This window comes from Canis aureus, chromosome 18, assembly GCF_053574225.1.
Source record: "Canis aureus isolate CA01 chromosome 18, VMU_Caureus_v.1.0, whole genome shotgun sequence".
Taxonomy (NCBI): domain Eukaryota; kingdom Metazoa; phylum Chordata; class Mammalia; order Carnivora; family Canidae; genus Canis; species Canis aureus.
In genome coordinates, this window is record NC_135628.1 from 16136674 (window position 1) to 16158312 (window position 21639).

Below are 21639 nucleotides of genomic sequence, written 5' to 3' on the forward strand. Positions count from 1 at the left end.
GTGGCTCAGTGGTTGAGTGTTTGCCTTCAGCTTAGAGTGTGATCCCGGAGTTCCAGGATCGAGGCCCATCCACATCGGGCTCCCTGCATGGAACCTGCTTCTCCCTCTGCCTATGCCTCTGCCTCTCTCTCAGTCACTCATGAAAAAATAAATAAAATCTTTAAAAAAAAAAAAAACCTTCTGATAACGAGGATATTAAATCAAAATTTCTGGGGTTGGGATCTACTCATCTCTAGAATTTAAAGCTCTCCAGGTGACGCCAATGTGCAGCTGAAGTTGCAGAACACTCACTACTTTAGAGTATTAATGATGTCATGAATGCAAGAGATTTTTTACTCACAGAGTATCTTCATTAAAACAAAACACACAAACACACACATACACACACACACAAACCGGTGCTGCTCAGAAGCAACCATAGAAGGGGAAGCTACGCATCTTGGCTTACGTGAATCTATTAATTAGAGCTATTATAGTAATGCAGGCAGGTAATTTAAGAATTAACAAAATCTTAGTTGTAGATAATTAAGATAAATGCAAGTCTTTCAAAGCTACTACAAGTACTTTCCATTAATTCTAAACAGCTGCTTAAAGAACACACATTATCATTTCATTTTTGTAAATTACATACCAAACACTAGAAAAAGAAAATTAAACTATAAAGTTTAAATACAGTATTTTGAAGACAAATGGACAATTTAGGTATCACTATACAAAAACAACGCACAAAATATTTTATGGTAATTAGTCACCCATGTCAATTTACAAAAATATTCATGTGAATGAGCTGGTACTATAGGGAAAACAATTTCAAGTTGTTTATAAAAATCTAAAATAGCATCAGTGTTTTTGTTGTTGTTGTTCATTGTAACTACCATACCTTGGCTTCAATTTGTCGGTAGCAGGAGATACCATATACTGTGGCTCCGTTTCCATTTCTGGGTGGCAAGTGAAAAAACACAGTATCTAAGAGATAGACAGAAAAATGTAATTACCAAAGTGAATTACCTTTATTAATAAGTAATGTAAACTGAAGTTATTACAATACAGTTAATTACAGCCAAAGAGATGATGTAACAAGGAATCCATGTCATACTACCTCTAGCATCACAACCATTGGTTTCTTAGAATCCCTCTCACTTAGAATCCCTCTTACCATGTACATTCATTAATGCACATTCTCAAAAGGTGAATTATAACAGGTTAAAATTGAAACTACAATAATTTATCTCTGAAAATACGTTATCTATTCCAGATTAAAGGAAAGTAGAGAATCATACAAACAAGAGGCAACACATGAATCTTGGATAGATCCAAGAAATTCTTGGAATAAGTGGGGAAATTTGAACATAGATATTAGATATTATTGAATTACTGTTAAATCTCTTAGCTGTGATAATGGTACTGTAAATTATCCTGAAAAATGATCTTATTCTTAGGAGTGCATGCCAAAGTATTTGGAGGTAAACTGTTACAATGTCTGCAACATAGTGTTACTTTCATATAATAAAGGCAAAACTGTACATATACATAAATATAAAGAAAAACTGTGGAATTATTCACTATACTATTCTTTCAACTTTTCTATATGTTTAAAAGCTTTCATAATAAAAGAGTTAGGAAGAAAAGATTTGCAAGGTTAAAAACAATGTAAGTTTTACATTAAACTGCATGGTAACATTTGCTTCATTTCATATGAAAATTATTAAGTAGAAGGAAAAGAGGTAATTAAGTTTAATCTGGTGTTTTGGTAGAGCCCATAATGCCATGGTAAAACATGTCCTTTGTTAAGCCAGTCAAAGCACTCACAGTGTCATAGGAGACTCAGTATAACTTCACAGCATTGCTTTCTCTGAGGGTATTAACATGGTCTTTTTATACACGAACATTTTTAAGATTGTATCTTTAAGTAATATCTACACTGAACATGGGGCTTGAATTCACAGCCTCAAGATCGAGTGTCACATGCTCCACCAACTGAGCCAGCCAGTCACCCCTTACAGTAAGCTTTTAGGCAGAGCACTCAATAGCAGTGGCTCCAGGGGCAGAGAAGCAATCCCACATGGACACTGGAGTACTAACTTAGTAAGTTTGCATCTAGAGCCCCATAACCCTTTAGTTTCCCTCTGAGAGGAGTCTGAGGTGTAAATGCAGGAACTGCTACTAGCAGCAGATGTCCTAATCTGGCCAAGCACTTACTCTGGCCGGGGATCCTGGCAAAGGAGTGACCAACATTCACTAACATTACCAGCGTAAGCCCAGCACTCCTCTGGATATCTTTAGTGCATGACTAGTCATCTCCAAACAAGCATTTAAATATTTTATGAATAGTCACAAGAAGCCAAAGGCCTTATATTTATCAAAACACTTAGAATCTGTCTTGGTAAATTAAAAAAAAAAAAAAAAAAAAGGCACCTACTAATTGCTCCATTGTTTACATACCTTCCTGGTAGTTGTGTGCGCCATCTGGTAAGGCAAGGAAGGGCAAATACTTCCATTCTTCAGGTAAAGTGTGGCTGTCATGTCCATCTCCTGGAATCAGGGGCGGGTAAGAGAATTCAACCTAAAATAGTAAGGAATGTTAGCTCAAAGGGAACATTTTATCCTGATAGGCAAAAATACATTTTTTTTAAATTTTATTTTTATTTTTTATTTTTTTAAAGATTTTATTTATTTATTCATGACAGAGAGAGAGAGAGAGATTGAGAGAGAAAAGCAGGCTGAGCAGGGAGCCTGACGCAGGACTCGATCCCCGGTCTCCAGGATCACACCCTGGGCTGAAGGTGGCGCAAACCAGTGGGCCACTGGGGCTGCCCCATTTTTTATTTTTTAAGATTAAAAAAAAAAAAAAAAAAAAAAAAGGTTTATTTATTTGAGAGAGAGGGAGAGAGCGAGCGAGCACCTGAGAGAGTACACAAGTGGAGGGAGAGGCAAAGGAAGAAACTCTAAGGCACACTCCCTGCTGAGTGTGGAGCAGGACACAGGGCTCTATCTCACAACCCATGGGATCATGACCTGCGCCTATGTCTCAAGTCTGCAGCTTAACTGACTGAGCTACTGAGGTGCCGGGGCAAAAAATAATAATAATAAAATAAAAATAAAAATAAAAAAATTAAGGATTTATTTGAGAGAGAGCGAGAAAGAGAGAGCGTGCACACATGTCAGGGGGTGGGAGGCAGAAGGAGAGAGAGAATCTCAAGCCGACTCCACACTTAACAGAGAGCCAATGTAGGGCTGGATCTCGTAACTCCGAGATCATGACCTGAGCCGATATCAAGTCTGTTTGTTGCTCAACTGACTAAGCTACCCAGGCACCCCTCCCCCACCCAAATACTTTTAAATTCGGAATGAATGATGTAAGGATTAGCCACACTTACTGATACCATTTGGCATTATTAGCAAACCTACTATACAGAAGAGGGAAAAGATATAAGGAATAAAAAGGAGGAAAGATTCATGTCTCTTCCCCTTTCTGATTTAAAAGTTTTTAGATTTTAATGTGCATAAAAGGATGGGGGTAGTAGTGACAGTGACTGGACTGCAGATTTACATTTGGGAACTATCATCAAATAGATGGTAATTGAAGCAATGAAGCCCTGAGAAATGCCAATATCCTACTAAATTGAGAAGAGGAGGCCCAACATAGAAGCCTGAGAAGTTTGAGCCAAGATTTAGGTTTGCCTCCCCATCAACTGGCTCCCTTGCTCACAATATTTGTAGCTTTGAGCTACGTTTTTAGTATGGCGTTGGTAAGAGGACTTAATGGGCCAGCATTAATCAACTTTTCAGGTTACCTTTTTTTCCAATACTGAGAACTGATTAGTGAAAGTTTAATGAAATTTCTCCAACACTACTGTGTTGTATAGAAATAACAAAGTTTTTAGTATAAACTTTCAGTTTCTGGTATTCCCCAAATTTATCAGCATTTTCTCTGTTTCTATTTTCTTTTTGTTATTTCAATGAGACTTTTGGAGAGGAAGGAAGAATTAAGTGGATGGGACTTGTTATATTGACTTAGAAGTTTTAGGTGATTTAATTTTCTTTCAAAATACATTTATGTAGGAATTTATACTGCATTAGTAGTAATACACAGTTGCACCTGCACGTGGTTTTCAATCACATAGGTCCACACATAAGCAAATCTTCGTACAGTACAGTATTTTATTTTCACTTGTGTATTATTTTCTTAACATTTTTTTTCTCTAGCTTACTTTAAGAATATGGTGTATAATACATATAGCATCCAAAATATGTATTATTCAACTGTTCATGCTATCAGTGAGGCTTCCAATTAACAGGCTATAAGTGGTTAAATTTTGGGGGAGTCAAAAGTTATACATGGCATCTCTAATCCCCACATTGTTCAAGGGTTAACTGTATACACTAATGTTGGAATATAGGACTAAGGGATCCCTGGGTGGCGCAGCGGTTTGGCGCCTGCCTTTGGCCCGGGGCGTGATCCTGGAGACCCGGGATCGAATCCCACGTCAGGCTCCCTGCATGGAGCCTGCTTCTCCCTCTACTTGTGTCTCTGCCTCTCTGTCTCTCTCTGTGTGACTATCATGAATAAATAAATAAAATCTTAAAAAAAAAAAAAAAAAAAGGAATATAGGACTAAGAATCACTTTTACAGACTATCTTTAATGTGGAAAGATATGATGGCTCATCTTCTCACACCTCAATGGAATGAATCAAGATACCGCTTGAGTCATGAGAGTTATAAAAGGGCTTTAAAAGTGATTGTTTAAATAGCTGACCTAGTTCCATATTTAAAATCTTCAAAAATGCCAAAAAGGGACACCTGGGTGGCTCAGCAGTTGGGTGTCTGCCTTTGGCTCAGGGTGTGATCCTGGAGTCCCAGGATTGGGTCCTGCATTGGGCTTCCTGCATGGAGCCTGCTTCTCCCTCTGCCTATATCTATGCCTCTCTGTCTCCCATGAGTAAATAAAATCTTTTAAAATTTTTGAAAAATAAATAAAAATACAAAAAAGGACTATACACTAAGAAGATTCCCTCTCACCCTTGACACTACCACCTTGGCTACCCACTCATCTTCCAGCCCCTACCTTCAAAACAACCAATGTTTTCAGTTTGAAAGGATTTTTAAAAGGTTTGGGTTATGGACAGAGTAAAACTTTTCTCTCAGCAGTCACTTAAGTTCAATTAACTGAAGGCTGAACATAGATAATCTCAAATTACATTTCACATTTCTATTTCTCTGTATCTTTTTCTTCTCTCTGTATCTTTTCTATATGGAGGTTTCACATATTGTGTGGAGGAACTGTAGGATCTGACAAAGAGGTAATGGAGACATATTCAAAACTGGAAATCTAAATATTCATCCGAAGAGCAATCACATAAATTTTGCATCAGTTCTACACAGCTGTGAAAAAGAATGTTAGATTTGCATATACTGATAAAGCAAGGCAGGTAGGATATAAAGTGTCCCCTAGAGTCATCTGGCTGGCTCAGTCAGTAGAACATGTGACCCAATCTCAGGGTCCTGAGTTCAAGCTCCACAATGGGCATGGAGCAAAGGAGGGAGAGGAAGGGAGGGAGGGGAAAAGAAAAGAATCCTCTAGTCAGATTGCATTTATGTGGTCCTCAGAAACAAAAGGCTGAAAAAACAACAAAACAGTAACACAGTACCCTGGTGTGAACTCTGAATACTTCAAAAGTACCCTTTGTTTGCCTTTTAATAAGGAAATATCCATCCATTCCATTGTCAGAGAACCATACAACTAATAGAAGCCACCAAGCCAAACAGCACCAAATTAAACACATCCGTAGTCCTCACAGATCTGATGGCATACGAGGTACACTTCCTAGAGATGCTGAGTCAGCTGCTCCGCCTCTGCTCCTTTCTAGGCACCTTGTGGATTCCACCTACCCTTCACTCAGAAGGATGGGTGTTCTCTTTACAGTTAAAACATTTTAGGCAGCAAAGTCAAGGTTTTATCATGTTTTTCTCTTTAAAGAAAACACTGGATGTAGAAGACATGTCTTCTTGAAGTTATGTTTGCTCTGCCAAATTTGTAAAAGTCAACACTACAAGAGAACTGGCACTCTACCCTTTTAGTTTCTTAAAAAGTTGACAAATGACTATACTTGTCAGCTATTTCTTTTTTTTTTTTTTTTAAAGATTTTATTTATTTATTCATGAGAATGCACAGAGAGGAGAGAGAGAGAGGCAGAGACGCAGGCAGAGGGAGAAGCAGGCTCCACGCACCGGGAGCCCGACGTGGGATTTGATCCCGGGTCTCCAGGATCGCGTGCCCTGGGCCAAAGGCAGGCGCCAAACCGCTGCGCCACCCAGGAATCCCCTAGTCAGCTATTTCTGAAACAGACTGTGCTTAACACTCCTCTACCTCGGCATGATACATTATTTTATAGTTTCATGACTGCAGGAAACGCCCAGAAAAATAAAGTGTATACTGTAAAGGTGCAATGGTACTACTGAGACCTACCAATTAAAACCAAGTTTTACTGTTTTTAAAATTAAATAGAAACAAACAAAACAAAAATTAAACAAGTTATCTTAGTTTAAAACATGTGCTTTTATATATTTAAGTGAATAAAAGCTGCCAGTTCTATTTTTTTCTAGAATTAAAGAACTATAAAATCTTTAAAGAAAAAACGAAAGAAATTTTAGGGATGCCTGGGTGGCTCAGCGGTTGGGCGTCTGCCTTTGGCCCAGGACTTGATCCTGGAGACCCGGGATCAAGTCCCACACAGGGCTCCCTGCAGGGAGCCTGCTTATCCCTCTGCCTGTGTCTCTGCCTCTCTTTCTCTCTCATGAATAAAAAAATAAAATCTTAAAAAGAAAAAACATGGAGTTGTTCCTTTGGCCACATACATGCAAATCTACAAGAAAGGTGATGTTGTAGACATGAGGAGATTGGGCACTGTTCAAAACAGAATGCCCCACAAATGTTACCATGGCAAAACTGAAGAGTCTACAGTGTTACCCAGCATGCTGTTGGCATTGTAAACAAACAAGGGCAAGATTCTTGCCAAGACAATTAATGTAAGTATTGAGCATATTTTTTTTTAAAGTAGGCTCCACACCTAGCATGGAGCCCAATACAAGGCTTGAACTCACGACTCTGACCCAGAGCCAAAAATTAAAAGTTAGATCCTTAACCAGTGGAGTCACCCAGGCGCCCCTATGTACTGGGCATATTAAGTACCGAAAGAGCCTAGATAGCTTCCTGAAGCACGTGAAGGAAAATGATCAGAAAAAGATGGAAGCCAAAGAGAAAGGGATCTACTGGGATCTACTGAACTGCCAGCCTGCTCCACCCAGAGAAGCACACTTTGTGAGATCCAATGGAAAGGAGTCTGAGATGCTGAAACCCATTCCCTATGAATTCATGGCAGGATAAGTATTAAAAACAAACAAAACAAAACAAAACAAAAAAACCAACCCTCAAGATTGTAAACAAAACAGAAGAAAAATAGATGAGGTACTTGGATTGTGAACAAGAAAACAGATGATGTGTATTTTAAATACAGAATTTTTTTAGGGGTTCCTGGCTGGCTTAGAAGAGCACGTGACTCTTGATCTCAGGTTTGTGATTTTGAGCCTCATGTTGGGTGTAGAAATTACTTAAATAAATGAACTTAAAAAATATAGATATGGAGTCAATGAGTTTGATTTGTTTCAGAGAAATAAAGTGCTATTTATTTCCAGTAATATCAGATTAGTTTTGTAATGCTACTTTATGTAATGCTAGGTAAAGATAACTTCAAACATGTTTACTAATTATGAATTCTTAAAAACAGTTTGAAGGATCTTAAATGTATTGGACTTTCTAGGATCTTCTACGTTACACAAATCTAAAACTCCTATACTATTCTAGGTTCCAAGTAAAATAAACAGTTTAGTCGTATAGCACCAATGTGCTACATGGAAAAAACCCTAACTTTCATAAACTCAAACCAACCTGATAATTTAAAAAAAGAGCCAATTACATTTTTTTTTTTTTTAAGATTTTATTTATTCATTCATGAGAGACACACAGAGTGGCAGAGAGAGAAGCAGGCCCCATGCAGGGAGCCTAAAGTGGGACTCCATCCCGGGACTCCAGGATCACCCCGAGCCGAAGGCAGATGCCCAACCACTGAACCACCCAGGCATCCCAGCCACTTAAATTTTAAAGTAAATTGTTATTTGTCCTATTTGTAATATTCCCAAACTGGGAACAACTCTCATGTACTTTAACAGGAGGTCAAGGATGGCATACAAATATCATACAGAAACTGACACAATAAGATGGAACAATTTCAGACATAACACTAAGTGAAACAAGTCAGACAGGAGGGACACAAATCTATGACATAGGGTCAGAACAGTGGTAACCCTCAGGCAAGTAATACTCAGGAGAGGGCGCCTGCACAGATCTTCTGAAGTGCTGGAATTGTCTCTTGATCTGGATGGTGGTTACACCAATGTGCATGTACGTAAAAATCAATAATGCTGCACCCCTAGATTGTGTGTACTTTATTGTTGATAAATTACCCCTTAAGAAAATAAAATACTTCTAAACTTCTATTTCCTTATCTATAAAAGAAAGTTAATAAAACCTTGGTATAATGAGAGGAATAAATGGGATAACACATCTAACACAGTATACAGCAAACATTCCATAAATGGCAGCTATTATTATTGCTAATAATACCTTCATAGAACTGCAATGATAAATTGCATGGTGACTAAGCCTTATACTGGTATAAGCTCTTATTAGCAGTTTAAATTGTTCACGAAGGCAGGAATTATACTTAGGGTCTACTTTATGGAATTTAGAGTCTTTGCTACAACTTGTTTACAAAGAGTGGAGAAAATCACTGTACTTCATGGAAATTGATGCTTTCAGCATATAACTTATATTAGCATCCAAGAGATGTCTGGGTTTTTGTACTGAACTGTAGCTTTTATGTCTCCAAAGCTACCATGCTTATTTAACACATGAAGATAGGACATTAAAAAAAATGACTGAGCCATTGTTTCTCTGATCTATTATTTTTTTCTCAATTATAAACTTTTAAGGCTCAAAACTGAAAGATTACAAATGGAGAATTATTAAGTCCTAGCTCTGCACAAATAGAAGTTTAAATGTAGAAAATCATATAACTAATAGTTTTTGAAACAGCCCTTTCAAAAGTATTGAAGGATCCAGAACTTTGTGATTTTTTACAAGGTGACTTAAAAAAAAACCTTTAAAAAAAAAAAAGATTTAATTTTTATGTAATCTCTACACCAACATGGGGCTCAAACTCACAACCCCAGGATCAACAGCTGCATGCTCTATGGACTGACCCAAGCCTAAAAAACACTTTTAAATTATTTAGATTTGAGGTGTTATTAGAAAGTATAAAATGCAAAGACCTTAAGTGTACAGAGTTCATTGGTTTTGATGATTTATACCACTAAAAGCAACCATTCCATCAAAACACAGAATTATCATCATCCAAGAAAGTTCCTCTGTTCAGACTGCTAACAACAAACACTAGTTTTGCCTGTTGAATTGAAGGGTATGTTTCTGAATGTAGGCTCTAATGACGGGTATTTAGCAAATGTTTGTTGATTTCATCTTCTAATAATGTTAAGTGAAGGGGAATCTTTGCAATCGTCTATTTTTAAAACCCTTATTTTACAGATAAAGAAACTGAAGTCCATAAACATTAGGCAACTTGCCCCAGATTAAACATCTAATAACCATTAGGGTCAAACTAAAACTTGGGTATCTTGATTACCAGATATGCTTTGCTGTTATTCAAGGAGAGAGTGGTAAAAGAGAATCTGTCAGAGCTGAAAGTACAAAGGTATATTAGGAATACTATACAGAGTCCCTCTACAATGGAAGAGACAGGACAAGGATTTGCATCAAACATGGCAGAATGACAGAAACTGGTCTTTTTTTTTTTTTTTTAAGATATTTATTTTAGAGAGAGAGAGAGAGAGCATGGGCAAGTGAGCGCGGGGAGAGGGGTGGAGGAAGAAGGGGAGAGTGTCTTAAGCCGACTTTGTGCTGAGCCTGGAGCCCAAGGTCGGCTCAATCATGATCTCAGCCAAAACTGAGTCAGTCGCTTAATGGACTGAGCCACTCGGGTGCCCCAAGACAGGTCATTTGGATCAGAAGATATAAATAGAACATTGTTTATCTGTAGGTTATTGAAAATATATATGAAGATGATATCACAGCTTCAAAAACTGTTTTCTTAAAAAAAAAAAAAACTTTTCTTGCAGGAAAAAAATTTCATTAGAAACTTCCTAACAAAAGATTTAAATCAATTTATCTTAATGGACTCTACCTTAGCAATGTTTTATATATAATTTTATTTTTTAACACTTTAAACTCTTACATAGTAAAAAATATTGGAATTTCTGGTAGTGCACTATCCCTATCAAAGTCTAACAAATTACTAATATCACCCATGAAAGCCATGGGGGCAGGAACAGGTTTCATTAACAACCCTCCTGTCATTTCTTCGTATATAGTTAATACATATCGTGATGATGAGCATCAATTGAAGAAAATTTAAGTGCAGAATGCTGTATTTGAAATCTAACCCAAATATGGTTTATCCAGAAGTCAGACTGACAATTACCTAGACCACTGTCAAGAACCAGAAATAAGCTAGAAAAGCATCTATCAGCCTAACCAGCTATCATAAAGCCCCTGATAATATTTCAAGAAGGCTTTAGGTCTTCTTTAAAACCTATGACTAAGTAATTTTATTTCATACACAGTTCTAATATATGTAGAAGATGTGGTCTCCTAGTCTAAGAAAAAAAGTAGGACACCTGGGTGGCTCAGTTATTGAGCATCTGCCTTCTGCTCAGGGCATGATCTTGGGCCCCCCAGATAGAGTCCCACATCGGGCTCCCTGCGGGAGCCTGCCTCTCCCTCTGCCTATGTCTCTCCTTCTCTGTGTCTCTCATGAATAAATAAAAATCTTTAAAAAATAAAAAAAATTAAAATAAAATAAGAAAGCAAGGAGGAGAAGCTGAATACTGCAACGTCGTGTTTGGGTCAACACTGAAAGTGCCTGCTAATTGCTCTGTCATCTCCCTCTCTTATCAAAAGAGATCCCACCTGAGGGATCCCCAGGTGGTTCAGCAGTTTAGTACCTGCCTTCGGCCCAGGGCATGATCCCGGGGTCCTGGGATGGAGTCCCACATCGGGCTCCCTGCGTGGAGCCTGCTTCTCCCTCTGCCTGTGTCTCTGCCTCTCTCTGTGTCTCTCATGAATAAACAAATAAAATCTTAAAAAAAAAAAAAAAAAAGGCCCAGCTGAGTCAGAAGGCATGTGTGAAAAACTCTATGTTAAAATAAACTGAGAATGCCACAGGACAAACGACATTTGTTAGGAAGCCAGAGTCATCCAGACTAACTTAAATTTTGTTCAGCATGTTCTGCTTCAAAATCTGTTTTACCAAGATCTCCATGGGAAAAAAAAAGATGGTTTAACTCTGGAAAACAGTATGGAGGTTCCTCAAAAAGTTGAAAAACAGAGCCACCCTACAACCCAGCAATTGCACTATTGGGTATTTACCCCAAAGATACAAACGTAGTGATCTGAAGGGGCACCTGCACTCCAATGTTTATAACAGTAATGTCCGCAATAGCTAAAGAGCGCAGGTGTCCACTGACAGATGAATGGATAAAGACGTGGTATACACACACACACACACACACACAATGGAATATTACTCAGCCATTAAAAAATGAAATCTTCCATTTACAATGGCGTGGATGGAATTAGATGATATTATGCTAAGCGAAATAAGTCAATCAGAGAAAGACAATTATCATATGATCTCACTCATATGTGGAATTTAAGAAACAAAACGGAGGATCATAGGGGAAGAGAGGAAAAAATAAGACTAATCCAGAGAGGGAGACAAACCATAAGAGACTTAATCATAGGAAACAAACTGAGGGTCTCTGGAAGGGAAGGGGGTGGAGGGATGGGGCAAATGGGTGACAGACATTAAGGAGGGCATGTGATGTAATAAGCACTGGGTGTTATATAAGACTGATGAATCACTGACCTCTACCTCTGAAACCAATAATACTTCTATGTTAATTAATTGAATTTAAATAAAATTTTAAGAAAAATGATAGCTTAAAATTAAATCTCCATACTTAGATAAAAGGAGCAATAATTTTGCCACAAGGATGTTCTTCATAGCACTACACAAAATAGCAAAAAATTGGAGTACCACACCTAAAGTGTCTAAAAAGGAGAACAATGAACTGTTTCCACAAAATACTATTTAGCTATTTTAAAATGCCATAATTCAATATTTATTAATATGGAAAGATATCAACGGCAGTTACATAAAAAGGCAAACCATAAAACGATATAATGTCTTTGGGAAAAGTTACATATATTTGTAAAAAAAAAAAAAAAAAAGAGAACTGGAGTGGTAGTCATCAAGGCCTTAGAAACAGATTTCTTTAGGATACAGAATTTTAAGTGTAAGTTTTTTTCTTCTCTATATTTTTTTACTTTTTTACTAGTGAGTATATGTTATTTCTGAAAAGACATGCATTTTTTAAAAACAACTGGAATGATTTAAATATTGCCCAAAATATCAATTTAAATAACATCCTCTAAAAATATTCTGGGAACAAACCAAGGTTTTAACCTGATGGTATCTAACCAAAGAACTTAATAGGGCCAGTCTTTCTCAAAATTAAGTACAGACTCCTCTTCCTGTCTTTATCCTCCTCTTGTACCCATTCCCAGTGAACCATAGCCCTTTTGCAGACTTCCCTTATCTAGCAAAATCCATGCTCTGTAAAAGATGTGAATCACGTAATACCATGAGGGAGAAGGTTACTCATGAAACATAGGCATTTTACTAGGGAATCAAAAACTTAAACTGAAAAAAAAAATCAGGCACTATTAGGCTCTTTCTAGTTACCGGGGGAAGGGGGGGAATAATAAGACAAAAGAATCTTCAACATATTTCCAAACTTCCATTACACAGGTTGACACCCATCCTGCTTAGCTGTGATGCCAAGGCCTAAAAGAAAACTATTCTACTGGGACGCCTGGGTGGCTCAGCAGTTGAGCGTCTGCCTTTGGATCAGGGTATGATCCCGGGATCTGGGATCAAGTTCCACATCAGGCTCCCTGCATGGAGCCTGCTTCTCCCTCTGCCTGTGTCTCTGCCTCTCTCTGTCTCCATGAATAAATAAATAAAATCTTTAAAAATAAATAAAATAAATAAAATAAAATAAAAAGATTTTATTTATTTATTAATGAGAGACACGGAGAGAGAAGCAGAGGCACAAGCAGAGGGAGAAGCAGGCATCATACAGAGAGTCTGATGTGGGACTCGATCCAGGGTCTCCAGGATCACTCCCTGGGCTGCAGGTGGCGCTAAACCGCTGCGCCACCGGGGCTGCCCTAAATAAAATCTTTTTAAAAAGAAAACTATTCTACTGCTCTGTTAAGGTTCCAGCCCTGCGAAGTCAGAGATTTTCATCACTTCAGTATATAAAAAGCATGGCTAAAAATCAGAAAAAAACCCTCCACCAAACCATTCAAATTCAAGAAATCAAAGTGTCAGTGGAGGGCTAAAAAATGCAATCTTGTTTCAGGACAGTTTCTCTGAGCAGTTAAAAAAAAAATCTTTAGATATTATTCTTCCCTAACCTCTAACTCCCCAAAAGGTTGTTCTTTTTGTTCCAAAGGGATTCTATTCCAACAAGAATCACAAACAATATTCCAATGTTTCAGCATGGTCATCAAAGGATTCCAGTAACAGCAGGTGCCAAACTACAAGTCATCTGTTACCAAGACCTCAATGGGTCAGGTCTTGGCACTATCACCCTAACATAAACCAACCCTGTCCCTCATTTTCTCAATCCAGCCTTGAATCTGCAATGCAACATTCTGTTACTCATGGAGCTTTTCCCATGATCAGCCCACCCAAACCAAGAGGAAATGTCATTTTCTCTTCACTGCTTCAGTTGCCTTATTCACCTTGGAACTAATGTAAACACGATTTCTAGTTTTTTCATAATTCTATTTTTTAAAGAAGTATAGCCTGGCAAAACCAGTTTATTCAAGATTTATAAACTGCCAGCTATGTATACAAAACTACAAACTATCAGAACATTAGTAGAAAAAAAAATCAAGTAATAATTCCAATTTTTTAAAAAAGATTTTATTTATTTACTTATTCATGAGAGAGAGAGCAGAGACATAGGCAGGGTGAGAAGCAGGCTCCCTGCAGGGAGTCTGATGTGGAACTCGATCCCTAGACCTGGGATCACGCCCTGAGTAGAAGGCAAACACTCAACCGCTGAGCCACCCAGGCATCCTTCCAACTTTTTATGACATCACTTTGGAAAATAATGATTCCCTATTAATTTCAGTGTTTAAAAAAGTTTCAATCTGGGGCACCTCTGTAGCTCAGTCAGCTAAGCATCCAACTCTTAATTTTGGCTCAAGTCATGATCTAAGGGTAATGGGATCAAGCCCCACATTAGGCTCCACACTTAGTGTGGAGTCTGCTTGAGATTCTCTCTCCTTCTCCGTCAGTCTTTCCCCTTCCTCTCAAAAAAAAAAAGTTCCAATCTATTTATGAAAGAACCAAACAGTCTGATATTCATTTGATTATTTTGCCAAAAATCATGCTAATCTGACAAATATAGTTACACATTTATTGCCATAAATAAGGAACAAAAGTCTGGAACACATAATCTATAACAAGCAAACTACTAGAGATAAGGTTGTACATAAAATACATCACATCAAAGAGTTTTTGTACTCTTATAATTCCCTCCAGGTATTGCAGGTGAGTTTTTAAGGAAGAAGAAGTCCTTTGCCAAATGCTAAATTAAAAAAAAAAATCAGGAAAAGAGTTGTAATGGATAAATATTTCAAAACTATTGTTAAATGTCATGGTAGTACTTTCACTTAAAATGATCTAAATGTCTGGTTTATCCATAAACCAGAATGATCATCACTAGAAACTAACCTGTTAAGCTACAGAAGAATTCACTCCCACAAATCTAGGGGAAAAAAATGATCAAGTGATAAAGTCAGATGTTCATTTTAATTTAAATAATTTTTCATTTAAGATACATTTGAAGACCTCAAAGGTGGAAGAAATGCAGGAAACAAGATGAATGGTCATATTCTATGTCTAGTTTGGGTATCTTCAACACAGCTGTATTAGAAGATCGCTTTAACCCTGTGGTCCACATGAAACTACCTGATTCCCTATTGAGCACCTTTATAACAGAAGAGTCTACAAAGATTTGGTACATCCTTCAATGTAAAGTTATCATATTTATTACCCCAGCAGACTGCTGAAAAGCATTATTTTTAAACAAAAGTTTTACTTCAGTCCACTTCAATCTAAAAATTACAAAATACAACCAAGTATGGGAATTTTCACTATGAATAATCTCAGGACATGGAAAGAAGTGATCAACAAGACCACAGCATTTTGAATACTTAGAAGAGCGATTTAACAAAGCACTTTTAACACAGCCTAAAATAATCTGAAGTTAGAAACACAATTCAATGAGCCATGCACTTTTAATCCTTTACACCTGGAAGTAAAATCTTAAACTGTTGAATAAGGTGGCTGATTAATCCATCCTGGGGGAAATCTTATGTAATTACAGACTACGAAACACTTGATATGCTGATTACATCAATCTCTAGAACATTAATTCATGTAATACACTCATTCTCCAAAACAATTGGATTTTGAAGGGTTAAGGAAGCAGTGTTGTAGGACATCTAAAAAGACACTGAGGGGCATCTGGCTGGCTCAGTTATAAGAGCATGTGACTCTTGCTCTCAGGGTTGTGAGTTACAAGCCCCATATTTGGTGTAGAGATTACCAAAAAATTGAACTTAAAAAAATTTTTTTAAACGACACTGATTTGGAGAAGCGAGGAACATCCTTAAGAACTAATATAACAGGGATCCCTGGGTGGCGCAGCGGTTTGGCGCCTGCCTTCGGCCCAGGGCGCGATCCTGGAGACCCGGGATCGAATCCCACGTCGGGCTCCCGGTGCATGGAGCCTGCTTCTCCCTCTGCCTGTGTCTCTGCCTCTCTCTCTTTCTCTCTCTGTGACTATCATAAAAAAAAAAAAAAAAAAAAGAAAGAAGAAAAAAAAAAAGAACCAATATAACATTGGGACACGTGGGTGGCTCAGTGGTTGAGCACCCACCTTTGGCTCAGGGCATGATCCCCAGGTCCTGGGATCAAGTACCGCATTGGGCTCCCCTCCAGGAGCCTGCTTCTCCCTCTGCCTGTATCTCTGCGTGTCTCTTTCTCTCTGGGTCTCTCATAAATAGATAAATAAAATCTTAAAAAAAAAAAAAAAAAAAAAGAGAATATATATAGGAAATTTTAGTACACTTTTTTATAATACTCTTCCATCTGGCAAAATCTGTTGTTATTTTACAAAAATTAAGACAAGAAAACGTAGGGCAACCAAAAAATGAAAAACTATAGTTGAACTAGTTTCCTATCTTTTCCAATACTATTATAATCCATTGGACAAATCAGGTCTCTGGCAAAAGTTTCATTGTTTTTGACTGAACTGACCTGTCAGTTTTGTCAGCCAACTCAGTAGGAGAGTTTTTCACTCATTTGCTCTGTTGTCTAAGTGGACTGGCTGTGTTACCATTCCCTACACCCAACCTGGATATACCACAGAGGGTTTTCTTTTTTTTAATGATTTTATTCATCTATTCATGAGAGACACAGAGAGAGAGGCAGAGACAAAGGCAGAAGGAAACACAGGCTCCCTGCGGGGAGCCTGATGTGGGACTCCATCCCAGGACCCTGGGATCATGCCCTGAGCCAAAAGCAGATGCTCACCCACTGAGCCACCCAGGTGCCCTACCACAGAGGGTTTTCAATGAAGGTTTTTCAGATTATCCACTCATCCAAGCTTAACTCTCTTTAGAGTCCACAAATCATGCTGTCATCTACCCAACAAACCTTCATTAAAGAGAGAACAGAAAATTAACAGATTACTAGTAAGCCAAAATTTTTCTCTGAAAAATAGTAAAAGTTCTAGTAAAATCAAATGTTTGACTCTTGCAAAAGCCAGAGAATACTCAATATTCTAAATCTAAAAATCACCTTTTTATTCACTGTGCATTCTTTGACTAGATATAAGCAAATTCTTGTTTGATTTGCAAAACCAGGTTCTTATGTCTTAATTTTCTGCTATGAGAGGTAAGTGTAATTTTTAAAAGCTGCTTTCTTTTTAGTCAGCAGTAATAAAATAATCTATTGGGACTGCAAACTGATACAGCCACTGTGGAAAATAGTATGGAGCTTCCTCAAAAAATTAAAAATAGAACTACCATATGATTCAGTAATCACATTACTGGGTATTTACCCAAAGATTACAAAAACACTAATTTTAAAGGTTATATGTATGCCTATGTCTGTTGCAGCATTGCAATAGTCAAATTATGGAAGCAGCATTGATGAATGAAGAAAATACAATGGAATATTATTCAGCCATAAAAAAGAATTAAATCTTGCCATTTGCAAAACATGGACGGAGCTGGAGTATATAATGGTAAATGAAATAAATCAGAATAAGACAAATACCGTATGATTTCACTCACATGTGGAATTTAAGAAACAAAACAAAGGGGGGGGAGGGGAAGAGAGACAAACCAAGAAACAGACTCTTAAGTAGAGAACAAACTGATGGTTACCAAAGTGGAGGTGGGTGGGTGAAACAGGTGATGGGGATTTCACTATATTATATACCTGAAACAAACAACTGTATTTATTAACTATACTGGAATTAAAAAACTATAAAGAAAAAAAAAAAAGAACCTATACTAGAGTTCTCATCTTTCAATGCACTGTGGCAGGATCCTCTATATTTTCTTCATTCTATCAGCAACCCAGATGAACAGACACTACTCAGCAAGTTAATTTAGTCAAAAATAATTGCCCTCAGTCTCTGTGAAACATCATGTGGGTTACAAAAACAAAAAAACCCCAAGGCATGTGTTTTCTCTTTCTACTAAGGGCCTACAAGCTAAAAGCGCTATTATAAGAGATATGGTAGGTTACAAAGACTAGGCATATCTGGGTTTCAGTGTTAGTGCTGACAAAGTCTCTCCTTAATCAAAATTTCGTTAGGCTTCTTGGAACTCTCTTCTCAACCAGGAATTGACTTTTTGGGCTTCCTCGTTCTTGTCAGCCTTATCTAATTTTAGCAGGAATTCTGTTAGCTGGGTTTAGCCAGAAATCCCCTTTACCTCAATATAGTAATTTCCCATCCGTTGATCCCTCACTCTGCTCTTTGGCCATCAATGTCTCCTTCTCCTTGTATTCAGAGTTGAGCCCAGTTCTACACTGAGCTCTCTCTTCCCCTATTACAATAGCTTTTCTGAAAAAAATGTCTTTATTGCTTTAACTATTGTCCAGTTCTTGTTTTTTCTGATAGCACCAAACTAAGTGTTTTTAAGTTACTTAAGCTTTTTGGGTTTGTTTACTTATCCGTAAATTTAAGGGAGATGGGAGTAGAATGAATTCTAGGGACCCTTGCCAGGTCTAAAATTCCCATGAAGAAATCTGGTAGAGGAAAAGGAGATACAGAAAATTATGCAGTTTGGACTTGCTGGAGGTCATGGGAGCTGTAAGGCCACGATGTCATCCAGGTCTCCTAATTCCTAGCACAGTGTTTATTTAACAAAACAAGCAGCCTTTACCTCAATGCTGAAACCAAAGGCCTAACAAATCCAGTGAAATGCCATGGCACCCACCCAGTGTGCTATTTCAGCCCAAAGTGCTTCCTTCATCTTACAATCTATTCAGCTTTCTTTAATCTCGAAGCAATATTAGTTTCCTAAATCATTTTTCCTTTCTGAAAATATAAATGGTATTATTTTTGACAATAAGACTGGTATAAAACATAATTAATCTTGAATTTAGATGGCAGCAAAAATTAAAAGATTTTATTCTCTCTCCTACCGATATTACCTTCTTGTTTTTAAAAGTCCCCCTCAGTTTGGTTTGGAAGTGGGCTCCTACTGCTTTATCTTAAAAGACTCCTAAATGCCACATGGCTCAGCAGAATGAACACATATGATGCCAGAAGCAATTCTACATCTGACTCCAGGACTGTTTTGCTGTGTGACCTCAGCCAGATCAATTTACTTCCTCCAAGTTTCAGTTACTTCACCCATATCCAAAGTGAGTTATAAAGTGATAAGACCAAAGACGTGAAGTTTTAAAGTACTAAAAATCTTTAAGAAACAAAACAAGGGGGAAAAAAAAAGAGACAAACCAAACCAACCAACAAACAAAAAACAAACCAGATTCTTAACTACAGAGAACTGGTGGCTACCAGAAAGATGGGGGAGGGAATAGGTGAAATAGGTGAAGGGAAATAAGAGTATACCTATGGTGATGAGCACTGAGAAATGTAGAGAGCTGTTGAATCACTGTATTGAACACCTGAAACTAATATGACACTATGTTAATTACACTGGAATTAAAATCTTAAGAATATTAAAAATCTAACAAACATGGTGTTTGCATGCCATGGTAGAGATATTTGAATATCCACCTTCTTACTTCTAAACATAGGACTATGTCTGATAAACATATTCTGCTGCTGCTTGGAATTTTTTTTTTTTTTTTTTTTTTTTTTTTTATTTATGATAGTCACAGAGAGAGAGAGAGAGGCAGAGACACAGGCAGAGGGAGAAGCAGGCTCCATGCACCGGGAGCCCGATGTGGGATTCGATCCCGAGTCTCCAGGATCGCGCCCTGGGCCAAAGGCAGGCGCCAAACCGCTGCGCCACCCAGGGATCCCGAATTTTTTTTTAATATCACACTGAATAACACCACTTCCTCCTCAGTGTCTATGCCATTTTCTACTGAGAGACAAGGAACAGAGTACCATACTTTAAAGTTAAGCAGTCTTAGGGCAGCCCGGGTGGCTCAGTGGTTTAGCACCACCTTCGGCCCAGGGCATGATCCTGGAGACTCGGGATCGAGTCCCACATTGGGCTCCCTGCATGGAGCCTGCTTCTCCCTCTGCCTGTGTCTCTGCCTCTCTCTCTGTGTGTCTCCATAAATAAATAGATCTTAAAAAAATAAATTATAAAGTTAAGCAGTCTTAGAACACATACAAATACGACCATCTTTTCACCCCACTTTCCAGTTATCATCCTCTAAAGAATTTATTTTTTTGAATATTTTTATTTATTTATTCATGAGAGACACACAGAGAGAGGCAGAGACACAGGCAGAGGGAGAAGCAGGTCCCATGCAAGGAGCCCAAAGCGGGACTCGATCCTCAGACCCTGAGATCACGCCCTGGGCCAAAGGCAGATGCTCAACCGCTGAGCTACCCAGGGATTTCACACCCCCCACTACAGAATTTAAATTTCGCCAGTAAAAATCTTCTAAAACGTTACATTTTCTATCAAACACAAGAAACAAAACGCTACATTACCTAGTAGTGGCAGTCAGCATTTTTTAACACCTCGAGCGTTTCAATTTCCTGCTCACTAGCACATTATGACATCACTGCCTTCCAGTGTTTGGGCTCATGAAAAAATTCTGTTTCCATTTTGTTCCCTTGCCTCCAATACACATTATTGCCATCGTTCCATTGTTCCCATTCACTATTTCGGTGGAGAAACGTGATAAAAATGACTTTGTGTTTGCACACTCCTTTGCCCGGTAAAATAACGCTTTCTCTCATCGCAACTCAACTGGAAAGGTCAGTTTCTCACCAAAAGGTAAGATCTAGACAAGACCAAATAGCAAAAGCGAGGCCCAATGGGGGGGAGGGGGGGGAGGAGGAGTCCATACAGCACCCAAACACGACGGATTCTAGGGCTTCCAAAGATAAACAAAGGAAGTTGATTTTCCCACGACGCCGCCTGGGCTTCCACCAACCCGAGGCATTTGTGCGGAGCCCACTGAGCTCGTTATGTTGATGAAAACGCAGTCCGAGTGCTGAATCTTTCTAAAGGCTCCCGTTACAGGTGGACATTGCAGAAAGTCAAGGGAGGCAGAGATGAATGAGCAACTGAGCGGGGCTGACCTCCGATCCCTTCCTCCCGCTCCTCCAAAAACCCTAAACACCTGCCAACCCCAACATACCAACAGAGCTGCTCTGCTGCTCAAAGCACAATTTCAGGCGCAGGAGAAAGAAGGGAATGTCGGGGGGAGGGGGGAGGGCGGAGGGGCTTCAGGTGCGGCGAGCGCGAGGGGCAGGTGCGAAGTTCACGGGGGCCCAGGGCGCTCAGGGCCGCGCCGCTGGCGACCGCACGAACGGCCGGGGGCGGCGGGTTCGCGCCCCTTCCTCACCTGGCAGCCCTTCTTGTGATGAAAGCCGACCACCACGATGTGCAGTACGGGCCCCCGGGGGGCGCCATCGCCTCCCCGCCCGGCCTTCTCCATGGGCGGCCGCCGCGGGCCCGCAAGCCGACTCCAACCGCCAAGGGAGGCGGGCCGGGCGACCCCGCGGCCCCCGGGAGGACGGCGAGCGGCGGATCTCAGGTGTCAGCGCGGGCGCCGCATGAGGGCCGCGCAGGGGGCCGGGAGGAGGCCGACGCTCCCGCAGCTCCGCGCCGCCCGCCAGGGCCGCGGCCGCGC

The 21639-nt window shown here is 39.1% G+C and overlaps 1 protein-coding gene and 1 long non-coding RNA gene across 13 annotated transcripts in view; one reads left to right on the forward strand and one right to left on the reverse strand.

The window, feature by feature from the left end:
• AVL9 (AVL9 cell migration associated) overlaps positions 1-21639 on the reverse strand; it is an 82937-nt gene extending 61298 nt beyond the window's left edge. For 9 of the 12 annotated variants that reach the window (XM_077856266.1, XM_077856264.1, XM_077856265.1 and 6 more), the window contains exons 1-3: positions 21352-21631; positions 2443-2563; positions 881-966 (exon numbers count right to left, since the gene is read on the reverse strand). In XM_077856266.1, coding sequence (XP_077712392.1) covers positions 881-966; positions 2443-2563; positions 21352-21444 — 300 coding nt within the window. In that variant the 5' untranslated portion in view covers positions 21445-21631. Of the gene's footprint in view, positions 1-880; positions 967-2442; positions 2564-21351 lie in introns of all 12 variants that reach the window. The other 3 variants (XM_077856268.1, XM_077856270.1, XM_077856267.1) reach the window with 2 other exon arrangements.
• Positions 6973-15613, forward strand: LOC144288617 (uncharacterized). Its single transcript, XR_013356577.1, has 2 exons — positions 6973-7027; positions 15107-15613. It is a non-coding gene; the product is annotated as an uncharacterized LOC144288617 (long non-coding RNA).